The sequence below is a fragment of the Alexandromys fortis genome, unplaced genomic scaffold (assembly GCF_014885135.2).
Source record: "Alexandromys fortis isolate MF-2015 unplaced genomic scaffold, M_Fortis_MF-2015_v1.1 scaffold_133, whole genome shotgun sequence".
NCBI classification, from domain to species: Eukaryota; Metazoa; Chordata; class Mammalia; order Rodentia; family Cricetidae; genus Alexandromys; species Alexandromys fortis.
In genome coordinates this window covers 1,000,518-1,015,233 of record NW_026068030.1, presented here as the reverse complement: position 1 = coordinate 1,015,233, position 14,716 = coordinate 1,000,518, and the positions used below count along the sequence as shown (strand labels likewise).

The window sequence follows — 14,716 nt, the reverse complement described above, 5'->3', positions numbered from 1 at the left end:
AAATGCCAGCATCATTCAAGAACAGGGCCTTTACTTTTATAACCTCAGAGACGGTTTTCCTCCTAGTGACTCTAGAAATTAAGCACTAAGAACATCCTTGGCGCAGCTTTTCCCAGGTGCCTGCGTTCACCAGTGAAAATGCAGGGTGTTTTCTACAGAGGTGTAGAAGGGGAAATGTTCTCAGTTATTTAGATTCTGATTTATACCTGAAGAGAGTGGCTGCCACTCTCTGTGATTTCAGGGGAGCTGGGTATCAAGGAGCAATTTTCAAAGAATTGAAAGCTGGAACCAGGTTATGAATAAACTCAGGAAAGCTCTGACCTTCCCTGTCAAATGATAAGGCTGTAAATATGTTGGCAACTCCACTCTGTTGTGAATTCCTGTTCTTTTCCATCACTGTGGGGATCCTATGGTACCAACAATCAGTAACAACAAATTAAAATTTATTATATGAAAAAATTAGAAGAGTTAAAAATCCAGTATGTAGTGCACAGGAGGAAGCTTCTGAAATATGTCTGAAATTAGACTTTTTCCATTTGAAACAATAACATCCAAATCAAATTTAAAATAGTAATTTGATTACATATTACCATTTATTTAAATGAAGACAGCTTAACATACTTCTGGATAGGAAGTGAGGTATTTTATGATATTTTTAATGCTATCTTCCTATTATGCAAAATTTATTTTAAAATATGGATCATTTCTGCTTAGATGTAGTCTTTTAAGTAATTGGATGAAGTATACAGCACACAGGCATCACCCAGCACAATGTATTCTGCTTAACGGTTGTGTATTCTGTCTTAATTTTATGACTCATGGGGATTATTTTTTTTTCTAATTTAGCACTACTTTTCCCAGGTTGATATCTCAGGAGAAAATCATGATGAACAGGGCAGAATCAGCTCAGATAGTCTCTAAGTATTGGGGGGGGGGACGCTGGGAGCATCTGGGGTTTTGGTTTTGTTTTGCTCTTCCTTCTTTCCCCCCCCCACCCCTTCAGGAAATCACAAATACACAAAAGAAAGCAAGCTTGCCAGCCTTTCACATTTAAAAGGGTTTCGTACACACTTTTGAACAAAAGTGTAAGGCAGTTTTCTACCTCACAGTTACTTAAAGCAGAAAGGACACTGACAGAGGGAGTAAAGATGGTAGCCAGAAAGCAGATGGAATAGCACTGGTTGAGAGAGGTGACTGTTGCTGTGTCTTGGAACCTATGGCTCAAATAACAGTAAGCATGGTTTATCTTGCAAAGTTTCTCTGTGGTCAGGATTTGGGGATTGGCTGGCACTTCAAGCACATTGTCTCAGAAAACTCATTTGTCCTGGCATTGGTTCACTGGTAGCATATGGCCAGCTCACACAGCAGGCAAGCTGGTGCTGGCTGTCCATGTTTAAAGTAAAGGGTTAGTCATCCAAAAGAGCCCTTGAGGTCCTTGTGACATAGTGCCTAGCCTTCCTCAAAGAAGGTAATCTTTGAGCAGCTGTTCTTTCTTTCTTTTCTTTCCATTATGATTTCAGCCTCAGAATTCACAGAGCATCACATGTGCAGTATTCTCTCTATCACTCACATAGATAGCTCTTCTTAGATATTCGTAGATATATGGAATATAAAGAAACAAGTACCAGATGGCACTGTTCAGTGAGTATTATGTCGGAGACACTACCGCAGAGGAAAGTGACAAAGAAGGAGAAACCCCATTCGTGAACATATGTCTTTGTGATAGGAGAGTGTGTCTTCAGTCAAGTAGAGATTGTGAAGAGTGTACACATGAGATGAGACGAAACCTGAAGAATGCTGACATATCAGATGTCACTTTCAACACAACACAATGTGTGTATCTAATTGTGCCCTCATTGTAGTAAGCTTTTTTTGTAGTACAGAAATGGAAGTAAATTACGTTAAGGTGTATTTTTCTAAGAAATCTTAACCATTATTTTGCCTCAGTGAATCAGAATTCACTCTCCTTCATTCCTCCAGAGATAAAACAGAAAAAAAATCACTGCACAAATAGTACTACTGATTTATATTCTGATTTCAAGAGTTCTCACTTCTTCTAGAAGAGGTGTGAAAAATGACAATACTGTATCATGAAGATCTGATCTGCACAGTTTAAAAGATATGTGCATTCTAACATTTTGGCCCAATGACAATAAATTGTATGTTTTACCTAGTTTCATGTCTAGTGGTACATTAAGCACTCCACACAAATGCAACTCAGGGAAAGAACGCACTTATTTCAGCTTGCAATTCTAGCTCACAATTCTTCATGAAGAAAATCAAGACAGGAACATAAATGCAAGTCTGTTTACTATTCTACACAGAATTACCTCCAACCAAGAACACAATTCACAGCCACAGAGCACGAACCGTGAAAAATACTGGATGATGGCTCACAGGCTATGCTTAGCTAGCTTTCATATACTGCCTAGATCTACCTCTTCATAGAAGGTCCTGTCCACTGCGGACGAGACCCTCCTACATCAATTAACAATCAGTACAATCACCCATAGACATGCCGCCCACAAGCTAGGCTGCTCTAGGCAGTTCTTCAGTTGAAGCACTCCTCATTTAAATATAGGTTACTTTAAATTAACTATTAAAGATGTTTAGGACAATGTTATTAAGTACTACTTCTCAAATGTCAAATGTTAGTCCTACATTCTTGACCAAAAAAAAAAAAAACCATGAAAAGCAGATAGAGTTCCTAAAATGGAAAGAGTTCAGTTTTATAATGTCCCTGTTTTGTTTTGATAATAAAATCCAAAGCAGATGTCTCCTTAACATCTGTTCTGAGTCAGGTTCCCTTGGTAGTACCTTACATAGCAAATCATTTGTGCCCTATAACCACCATTTTATTCTAGTTTTATAGATAGCAAAACAAAATTTGTAGAGGGTAGAAAGGAATTTAGATATCCAAAGTTTATAGTTTGACCACTGTGCAGTTATCAACTCCAGCTATCTCAAATTTAGCAATCATTAACAATGACTGCTATTATCCACATCATGGGGCTAGAAAAGGGAACAGAAACACTTAGAAACCTATGTATATTTCTCTTAATTGAGGCACCAATGTTAGGCTTCTAGGTCTGTGGTATTTTTTATTCTTTACTCTTTGAGGCCCACCACCCAGCTCCCAAATAAATACACAGAGACTTGTTTTTTCTTATGAATACCAGGCCTTAGCTTGGCTCATTTCTAGCTAGCTTTTCTTAACTTAATTATCCTATCTACCTTTTGTTTCTAGTCTGATGTGGGATTCCCTCTGTATGCTGTGAATGTGTTTTACTACCATTGGTTAATAAAGAGAAAGTGGGGTGTACACTTGAATGCATTGTCACAGGAGACCACTTCCTAAATATAACCCCAGTAGCACAGACACTGAGATAAACAATTAATAAATGGAATCTCCTGAAACTGAGAAGCTTCTGTAAAGCAAAACACATGGTCAATAAGACAAATGGCAGCTTACAATGTGGGAAAAGATCTTCACCAACCCCATATCAGACAGAGTGCTGATCTCCAAAATATACAAAAAAAATCAAGAAATAGCTCATCTAAAGAACAAATAATCCAATAAAAAAGTGGGGTACAGACCTAAACAGAGAACTCTCAACAGAGGAATCTAAAATGGCTGAAAGACACTTAAGAAAAAGCTCAGCATCCTTAACCATCAGAGAAATGCAAATCAAAACAACTCTGAGATTCCATCTAACACCTGTAAGAATGGCCAAGATCAAAAACACTGATGACAATTTATGCTGGAGAAGATGTGGGATAAAGGGAACATTCCTCTATTTCTAGTGGGAGTGAAAACTGATACATCTGCTTTGGACTTCAGTATGGCAATTTCTCAGAAAATCAGGAAACAACCTACCTCAAGACCCAGCAATATTTCTTTTGGGTATATACCCAAAGGATGTTCAATCAAACCACAAGGGCATGTGCTCAACTGTGTTCATAGAAGCCTATGGCAGGGAAGAATAAAGCCAGGCAGAAAATCTGAACAAAGATCTATAGAGAAAGCAGAGTCAGGGAGATGCCATGTAACTGCCAAAGGAGAAGGATGCTAGAACCCTTCCAGTAGGCCACATAGATTAATAGAAATGGGTTAATTTAAGATGTAAGAGCTAGCTAGGAATAAACCTAAGCTATTGACAAAACAGTGTTATAATTAATATAGTTTCTGTGTGATTATTTGGGTCTAGGCAGCTGAAAAACAAAATGAGCAGTTTCTATTTATACTGGCCTTTTACCTTTCTCTACTTTTGTATATCTTTTCTTTCCTTCTTATTCCATGTCTGGCTGTGTAGCTGGATGACTGGCCACTGAAATCCTCCCCTCCTCCTTTTCTCTTTCTTATTTTTCTTGTCTTCCTATTTTTCCCTCTGCCTGTTAGCCCTACCTATCCTTTCTCCTGCCTAGCTATTGGCTATCCATTTCTTTATTAGTCCAATCAAGTGTTTTAGGCAGGCAAAGCTTTTTAGAGTTAAACAAATGCAACATAAAAAAATGAAAAATATCTTTGCATCATTAAACACATATTCTACCGCAAAATAATGTAGCACATATTTAACTAATATTCCACAACAGGTCTGACATATTTATTATAAGGTTTAGCTGGTCAAGAACAGACTGTTAGATCGGAAGATCTTACTGAGAAATGTGAACAAGCATGCAGAGGTTTTGACTCGGGGTAGGAATGATAGGCATCTGGGTTCATGTAGAATATAGTTGATAGGATTTCCTTGTGGATTATAGTTTATGTATGAAAAGGAACTATTTGGCCAACAGCTGGAAGAATAGAGCAATCATCAAGAGAGAGCAAAAGCTGTTGAATAGAGTAGGTTTGAGAGAAAGTATCAGGATATAAAAAGTAGGTTATTTTGAAAAACGGAATTTGGGGGTGAGTATGAACTAGTACACTAATCCAGGGATTGTCTTCATCTAGGTGACTCAGATCTCAGGAAGCTTGGTAGGCTGTGTAGAAGAATTAATTTGAAACACAATAGCTCAGTCCCAAAGCCATACAAATTAAGGAGTTTGGATAGAGAAAGAGAAGCTTGCCAGTGAAGTGTGAGTTAAAATGAAAACCCAGAGAGTGAGTCTTATGTTCTGGAAGCCAAAGAAGAGATAAAAAAGTCATGACAAATCTTATCAAGAGGTCAAGTTATGTGTAATAACTGACTGTTGACTTTAGCTCTTCAGAGGCTATAGGTTACCTGACAAAAGATACTTTTGAAGAGGAGAGAAGTACTTAAAGATAATTGGAATGAATCTAAGAAAGACATTAAGTTGAAGATGGTAAAGGAAAACAATCCTTCCTAGGAATTTCAGTGTAAAGGAACAAGCAACAGTTTGCATATGCAGGTTATATGGGTACTTCCATGCTTAATGACTGATTTTCATAAACATTTGTTATATTCCTACTGTTTGAATACATTGCATATAACCTTACTGGAGAAAGACAATCACTGGAGGATGGGCTTGGGGTTTTGTAACCTGACCCCACTTCATGTTATCTCTGCTTTGTCTGTGTGGATGTAACTGCTTCCTAACTCAGTCCAGCCTCATATATCTGCTATCATGCCTTCCCCGCCATGATGGACAATATCCATCTCAGACTGTGAGCCAAAACAGTTTTTTTTTTCTCTCTCTCTCATGGTGTTTTATCATAGCAACAGAAGTACATGCAGAAATAGTGAGATCATAAAAGAAAGAGCCCTTATAAATAGAATTAGGGGTTTTCTTAAGGACTCCTGAAACATTCCCTGCTATTTCCACACCTAAGTGTAGTAGGAGCTGCGGGTTGCATTCCTGCTGCCCCAGCTCCTGGTCGCCTGGCTAGCTTATACCCCGAAATAACAACACACAAACTGTATTCTTTTAAACACTGCTTGGCCCATTATATCTAGCCTCTTCTTGTTTAACTCTCGCACCTGGACTAGCCCATTTCTAATAATGTGTGTAGCACCCCAAGGTGCACTTACCGAAAAGATTCTAGCCTACGTCCATCCTGGGTCGGAGTTCATTGCGTCTGCCCGGGAGAAGGGAGTATAGCCTCTGAGCTCACTTCCTCTTCCTCCCAGCATTCTGTTCTGTTTACTCCGCCCACCTATGTTTTAACCTATGAGGGCCAAGCAGTTTATTTATTAATTAACCAATGACCTTCCTCCATCACCTAAGGATACTGAGAAGGTGCCACATGTGAACTAGATAGTGAGTCTCCACCAGCCTGAGTCAGCCAGAACTTGAATCTTAGAATTTCCAGAAGAAATATGAGAATTACCTCATCATTATTAGTAAATCTCAATATTTTTACTACTTTATTATAAAACTAAAGCACATATTTCTCTTTCTTCAATTAGAACACTCTCATTATGTTTTCTAGATAACAAAGTTTGATGGTAGTGCAAGATTTTTAAAATAAAATTGTCTTTTTAACCTTCCTGAAGGGTACTAACTATAACCATCGGTATTACTAACATTGATGAAAAGAAAATCATCTCTCCTACTCCATTCTCATCTAGCAGAGACTCTGCTTGGATATTTTCATAGGAGAACATCATTCTCATCTTTAACACTTTCTATTGTCTTTATACTCATTCCCCTTCCAGTCTTAAGGATATGTAGCCACTGAGATGGCAAAGAAAGCATGTTGTGGGGTCCTGGTAAATATGGACTGACAAGAGGGAGGTTTTAAGACAGCCTGTCTGTCCCTAGAGTCGTTGTGGGAAGCAGACGTCTACTGCAGGACACTGTATACCCTGCTTAGTTAGAAAGGTGGGGCGGTGAACACAAGAGAAATCTGAGACTATATGGCCCAGGGCTGACATCCCATCACCCCCTTTACAGTTGTGATAAAAGTTGGGAAAAGAGTCAGTGGGTTTAATAGCTGAAAATGGATGCAATTATTCCTATCATTGAAAATAAAATGATCCTGTGTTACTGTAACCCCAACTCTATATTGAGAATTCCAAGAAAATAAGAGGTACATTGAAGGCATGCTACCAGTTATGAAATATCAAAAATTCTTGGAGATTTTCCAAATGATAAAAAAGAATGATGCATATAACATTAATTTACTACATATCTGTAAGTTTTACAGAATGGAGAAGTGATCTTCTTAAGATACTTTAATGGAAGCATTCTAACACAAATGTTTTAAATATTTTCCTTTTGCTAATATTTTGCATTAGTTTCACGAAGACTAATTTCTTTTAAAACATATTGTGGTGTGTTGACCTATGCTTAAAAACCTCAAATAGAAAAGCATAGAAGCTGGGTGGTGGTAGCACACACCTTTAATCCCAGCACTTCAAAGGCAGAGAGAGGCAGGTGGATCTCTGTGAGTTTGCGGTCAGCCTGGTCTACAAGAGCTAGTTTTAGGACAGGCTCCAAAGCTACAGAGAAACCCTATCTCAAAAAAGAAAAGAGAGAGAGAGAGAAAGAGAGAGAGATAGGTAAATCAGAATTCATAGTTTAAATACCTAAATCTCTGTTCTTGAAACACTTATTATGACATAATCAAGTCCTGAAATGATTTAATAAGTGGGTCATATAACTTCCATTTTAAATAGCACATGTCTACACAGCATATGTTTTAAAGTGTGGTTTGAGCACTGTTAATAGGATTTTCATTAATATTGGTGAGTGCAGTTTTGTCCTAGTATTAATCAGAGAAACGTTGTCTAGATAATGCCTAGGCTTTTGTGAGTCCTTTCAGTTCATCTGAAACTTCCCTCCCATATTTTTAAGACACCTCTCCATCTCTTCTGTTCAAATTTTGAAGTAATTTTTTGAAATTATTGACACATTTTCATCAATATCTTTTCCATTTGCTCTAAGCAATTTCCAAGTCAGATATTTATTAAACACATAAAGACATTCTCCCTCTGTGTTGTTAATTCATCCAACAAAATAAAAGCAGGCTTCTTATCATTTTTAGAGTAACAGTATGAACCTGTTTTCCAAGTGAAATATAATAGCAAAATGCTGCATTTTGTGGCACAGATAAAGTCTGTTGCAGTTGAAAGGAAGTCATCTCTCAGTGCTAAGTAGAAAACATAAGGAGATCACATACAAAGCAAGGCTTCCTTCCTTTCTGGCTTCTCCTGTTGAGATAGGGGGGATAGTGAAGGCTCAGAAAACATGCCCATCTGTCCAGGCTCTGCATCATGTGGAAGGGCCTTCGATGAAGAACATTTGGAAACTTAACCATTATACTGGTTCATAATGCCCTTCCATGTAGCTCATCCTGTCTCCACTGTTAGAAGTGCTTTCTCTTAAAACAAGTATTCTTAGAAGTCAGTGCTTAATATAGAGTACCTTTGGAATGGGGGAGAAAATGCTCTCAACACACGAGTGTGGCAGCATTTAGCAGGGTTTTTCCTCGAATTCTAATAAAAGGGAAGCCTAGAGATGGGGTAAGACATTAAATAGCATAAATGCCAGTGTGAGAGGAAAATAAAAGGCATGTTGTTTTCATCAGTTTCAATTTTGATATGGTCTAGATTTAGGTGGTTAGTAGGGAAAGGAGTCTGCCCTTGTATAATTCCAATTATTCCACAATTTTTTTTAATTTTGAATAAACAAAGTAGCTTAATTGACGTTGAGAAGTGTTAACTATTCCATTGGAGAGTAAGGTTAATTCATGTCAGATGATGTGATTCGAGCCTGACTTTGCCAAATAATTTCCAGAACAAAGAACAAATATATCTTGTCAGTTTTGAAACATATCTCTAAAATTTTGACTGTAGAAATATTAAACCAAAATATCAAAGTTATATACAGTGTATGTAGCAGTATCTCTCCTTATCTCTCTCTCGCTTATCCTTTAACTTCTGTTGCATATAGAGTGGATCCTTTATCTCCTTCTTATGCACATAGTGTGGATCCTTTAACCTCTTCTGGTAGACACAGTCTGGATCCTTTAGCTTCTTCTGTTACACGCAGTGTGGATCCTTTTATCTTTCTCATTGAAGTTCTTCCTGCAGGCTGTTTACTTTCTTGCAAGTGGCCTGTATTTACTAATATAATTTAAAGTACCTGAACAGAGTGGCAAAAGTTGACATGCTATCGGTTGGCCTGTGCTTAAGCAGCGTGCAGGAGTGTTCATTCATACTAGGTCTGGTGGTTTACTTACATTATATACAGCAGTTAACACAGGGTGTGTCTTGAGCATTAGTAGCAATTTAATGAATGACTGATTGCTTTGTGAATCACCAGTCTCACATGCTCCTTGAATCTTTTATATAAACTAGAAAGGTCATTATGCTCTTCCTGTATTCCGTGTTTTGTGATCTTATTAATTTGCTATGCATTTGCATTTTGCAAGATATTCTATCTAAAAATATTTTTGTGCAAATGTTGGCATGGTTCCTAAATTTAAGTACTTAAAAATATAAACTGAATTAAGATGTCTTTGTGTTTGATATTTTTAGATGACAAAATCTAAGGTGAGCCTTAGTATTTCTTTCAATCATGCCTTCCTCTGTTGCAATAAGGAAACACAGAAAATGTAATGGGAATGGTCTCTTAGCCTTCAGTAGGTAGCTCTCTCTCTCTCTCTCTCTCTCTCTCTGTCTCTGTCTCTCTCTCTGTCTCTCTCTGTCTCTCTCTCTCTCTGTCTCTCTCTCTCTCTCTGTGTGTATGTATGTATGTTTTGCTCTAGCTTAGAATTATAGTCTGGGGAAACCTATCTTATGATACTGTCTGTCCTTAGCATGATCTTAAGTATGGTTTTCAGTACACTTGCCATACAATATCTTTGCTGCCTTTCACTGGTTTATAGTTTCAACATGTTAAAGTTGCAGCATCTGTTCTTATAACCACAACTGAAAAGGCAAACCATGATTGATTTTTGTTCCTTCTTCACTGTATAAAACTGCTTTTGACTTCAAAGAGTTATCTTAGCTGAGAACAGAGGATAGAGCAGGAACCTGAGAAGTGATTCATGGAAGTATATGGAAGTGAATGATTAGTTCATGTGCCTCTGGTCTTCAGTGATGCCATAAATCCTGCAGGGGTTCTTTAACGTCAGGCTAGATGCCTGCCTCTGTCAAATCTCATATAGACTAGCATATATTATAAACTGAGAAATCTAGGGAATGAGCAAAAATTCCTTTACCCAGTCATTCATTTTTTAAAGATGTCACGTTGACATGCCGACACAGGATGAAAGCATAATACTGCTCTCTTTTAGTCATAAAAGCTAAATTTGCATATTTATAAACACCAAGACCCTTCACGTATGGCAAAACACACTTTTAAAGCAAGAGATGAAATGCTAATTGATGATAGTCTAAGACCTATCTGTGACTTCTCAAGTCACCAAACTAGCTTATTCCCATACTGAAAATGTTAAGGTGCATTGGTTCTTAGAATAACGAGAAAGGCCATGAATACCTAGCAAAGCCAAGGAAGGGGGCTTCCGACTGTGCTGCTTAAATCGGTGGTTTTACAGCAGTGCTTCTCTCCCCAGGAGAGTAAAGCTGAACATGTATATGTGCTGTTTCCTTTGCGTTATATGTTGGAAGCTAAGGAATCTTCTCCCAGGGAGTTAATATCCACCAGAAAAAAATTATTTTCTTCCCTTCATCATTTTTCACTAGAATTTTCTAGAACACCAAACATACAATGTATTTAGCTGGCTTTTACTAAAACATAAAGCAGTCCAAAAACAAGGAAGAAGAGGCATTAAAAGTAAGAGTGAATATAAACACATTGAAAATAAGACACATCCATAATGTGTGTATCCCTCTTTGATAAGCCATGGGAAGCCACCCTCATTGTCAGAAATGCCAGGGGCTACAAAGGTCAAGGCTTCCATGCAGACTTCAGCCCCTTCTCTTCCACTCTTCTTGAGCTACTACCTTATGCCAGAAGGTTGCAACTTAGCTGTCATCCCTCCAATAGTGTGGCATTTCTCCCATGGGGCCCTAGAAGTTCAACCTAAAACAGAAAACTGAGCAGGCTCTACCTTCATAAAATACCATCGAATTGTTTCCTCCTGAAGCCAAAATATCTGAAAAGAACTGAGAATTGCTGCCACCCCATTCCCCCGGAAACTGCTTTATTATAAAAGAAACATCTTCACCCCTTTCAGGGTTTGTTAAAATGTGCAGTGTGTGGTATTCAGGATGTCCACTTTTATTATATTCTGAATATCTATCTTCAGAGAGAATTATTTTGCTTTGGAGAATAGGAGGGAAGGGATGGGTAACAAGTGTGTGGTAAATGAGCCAATCTCAGTCACTTTAAGGGAAAACCATACAAAGCAATAAAGACAGACCATGGCTCACCTTTCTAACGGTGAGGTAAAATCAGAACCAGTTGTAATGGCTGTTGAGATGTGACTCTGTTCCCCTTGGGTGGCACTGCTCATCTAGTGCAGGTTTCATACCCGCCATCCTGCGGCCGTCCTCCCTCATGAGGGGACAGCTGAAGGGTTGCTGTGAGACATTTTTAAAACTTAGACTTCCTGACTTTTAGAGAAGATTTGCAGTTGAAGACATTAAGCAGATTACGGAGCGTCCCAGCCCCCATGCACACATGCATACTGCCTGCAGTGTACTCCTTACAATGCTTCCATGGGGTTCCTTTCTAACAAGTGAGGAACTTGTGTTGACTATTAGCACCTGAAATGTATATGTAGAGGCATACCTCCAATGCTGGCACAGTAGTCCATCAGTGAGCAAGCTGTCTTCTTGTGCAACCCAGGACCACTTGCCCAGAGGTAGCACTACCCACAGTGGACTGAGCCCTTGCACTTAATCATTGATCAAAAGGTTCTTCCATATCTCATCCTGCAGACCCATTGCTGCCACTCAGCCATGTTGTCCGTACCACGATCAACCCATGCTTCTGTATTCATAGCATCTCCTGGGTTGTGCATTTTCTCTCAACAGCAGACACCTAGTTCAAAATGCATTACTCCTTAACACAATTTATTTAATTATATTTAGTTCTTTTCTGATTGGGTATTGAAATAAAATGGTCCCTATTGTTTTAGTGTTTTCTGTGGCTATGATAAAACACTAACCTAAACCAACTTGGGGCAGAAAGGGTTTATATGGCCTGCAGTTTACAGAACATCATTGAGGGGAAGCCGAGACAGGAACCTGCAGGGAGGACTGAAGCAAAGGCCATGGGAAAGTGCTGCTTACTGGCTTGCTCTCCATGACTTGCTCAGCTTGCTTTCTTATTCAACCCAGCACCAACTAATTGCCCAGGGGTGGCACTACCCGCAGTGGAATGAGTCCTCCCACTTATTATTTGTCAAGAAAATGTCCCAGAAACATGCCCATAGGCCAATCCAATAGAGATCTTCCTCAGTTGAGGTCCCCTCTTCTCAGGAGACTAGTTTATCTCATTGACAAAAACTAACCAGTGCACCTATGTGTGCATTGTGAGCATCTCAGTGATGGCCACAGGAGACAGGCTAACTACTTATAGTGCTTGTGTTGAGTTTTCAATATTACAAACCTGACTCTCAGATAATTAAAGATTTTACTTGGGAAATGATCTTTTATATATAATTAAACAAATACTTGTTATTGAGCCTATAATCTAGTGTCACAAAAGGCTGCATCATCAGTAGGTGCAATGGATGGTATTTTTAGAATTGGCAGATGTAAGAAATAATACTTTATATGTGTATTTATTCTGGATATATTTAACCAATTTATCAACTGTAAAACTGATTATTATAGTAAACTGATATAGAAAAGCTCTTAGAACTCAATCAGCGCTAGTCAGTTCTTAGGACTAAAGCATGCACGAAGTTAATTTGTGGTTAGCATCTTCCCCTTCTTCATACTTGCTTTTCTCCTTCAGGGAAAGCACAGGCTCCACGTAGACACTGGATTGGAAGGCAGCTGGTGTGGCCTTATTCCTGTTGGACAGCACTGCAACCAGGTGACAACAACAGGCCTGAAATGGAACCTCAGTGAGTAAAACCCTCCTAGAGAGAGGAGGGTTTCTTTGTCCATTTGGGTGAGAGAATTTGTTTTAGTCAGAGATCCCTTTAAAAACATGAGCTTCTGGGTAAGCCTCCTGTTCACAGGCATCTGCACCTCATCTAGGTGACATCCTTAATGTCTTTGATGTTCATATCAGAAATCTAAGGATGAACTGACAGGCACTTTTCAACAGTCCCTGTACTATTCGAATTCCCACCACCACCCTCTGGTCGTTTTGCTTTTCATTTCCTGTTCTGTTGTGTTTCTTGGAGCCTCAGAAGGTGCACTCCTAATTTTGACTTGTTTTGTGATGATTACAATAATCCAGCATCTATCTCTTCTTTAAACTGTATGGAACATTTGTATGTCTTTTTGGAGAAAGTATAGTATCAAAGTCTTTGCTCATCTACTACTTAAGCGGTTCCATTTGGCCTGGGGTGTGAGTCCTTCACGTGCTCTAGCTGTGAGTTCTTCATCAGATATATGGCTTACAGATATTTTTTTTTAGAATTCTTTGCTCGCATTTTTATTTCCTATAACTTAACTAACTCAATTAATTATGATGAAGACAGTCTTTCTTTTTGTTTATGCCTTTGATGCCATGTCTGTGATGCCTACCTTCTCTCTTGATTTATGTATGGGAACTACACTTTACTTTTTAGAAATAGCTAAAGTTCTGAACTTGCAAGAGCTTTTCATAGTCAAACCTTTGAGCTCTCACAGATTAGCTTCTGTTATTAAATATTTAAATGTTTTCCAAAAATTATGAGCTACATTAAGCTATTCAAAAACTGCCTGACTTGGAAAAAAAAAAAAACAGAATGTGGGATCTGTTTATTCGATAAATGTTGATGCGCCCTTCAAAAAAAGAAGAAAGAAAAGAGAAACTGCCAGGCATGGAATCACTCAACCATGATTAGCCACAGCCTATCTCAGGTTGTATAAGAAATATGTACAACCATGTCACTCTTTTCTAACTAACATGTTTACCATTGAAATAGTTTGAAGATAGAAAGATTATTTTAAGTCCTTTCTGTGAGTCAGTGATGACACAATTAGAAAGACTGGAACTGCTTTGAAGCACATCTAGAGACTTGTCAGTTTGAGAAGAGAGCAGGTCTCCTCCCTGCACCTAAGAGTGTAATGACTTTGAAGCTGTTGACGTGAGCGCCCATTAGAAGTCTTTGGAAAATACTGCAACCTTAATCAACTGTTTCAGTTCCTACATTGCCTATTACTTACAAGGCTCCAAAGGAGACAGCATTAAGCTCTCTTCTAGATATAGTGGTACCCATATTTTCGAATGCTGGTGCCAGGGACGATAAAATGCCAAGCCAAGAGACAGATGGGGGAGAGGCACTCAGCATCCTAGTCCCGATGGTAATGGGAATCCTAAGTCCAAGTATAGTTCCCCTGAGCTCTTTAGAATACCTCCATCCTCTGGTTCCCACAGCACTGTGTACATGCTGATTCTGAAGAATAGTATTCTCTGAGAAGGATATAATACTTGATCTTGCCTAAATGCAATATGCCATTATTCATTTGTTTAGTTATAGGCTGCTTTGAGTTTTGAAATTATCATTTTTCTCTACATGTTTATGATAACAAATGAAAAGCTGCTAAGCATGATGGGGCACATCTGTAATCCCTAGCATTCATGCAACTGAGGCAGGATCATTGCCACATTGTTGAAATAAGAGCGGCGGCGGGGCTGCGTTCCCAGCACCCTGGCCGCCTGGCTAGCTTATGCCCGA

General features: G+C 38.7%; 1 protein-coding gene across 5 annotated transcripts in view; it reads left to right on the top strand.

Annotated features, from left to right (window-relative positions):
- Positions 1-14,716, top strand: part of Tpk1 (thiamin pyrophosphokinase 1) — a 337,026-nt gene that overhangs the window by 252,571 nt on the left and 69,739 nt on the right. For all 5 annotated transcript variants that reach the window (XM_050164434.1, XM_050164432.1, XM_050164433.1 and 2 more), the window contains one exon: positions 12,838-12,949. In XM_050164434.1, the coding sequence (XP_050020391.1) occupies positions 12,838-12,949 (112 nt within the window). The remainder of the gene's footprint in view (positions 1-12,837; positions 12,950-14,716) is intronic.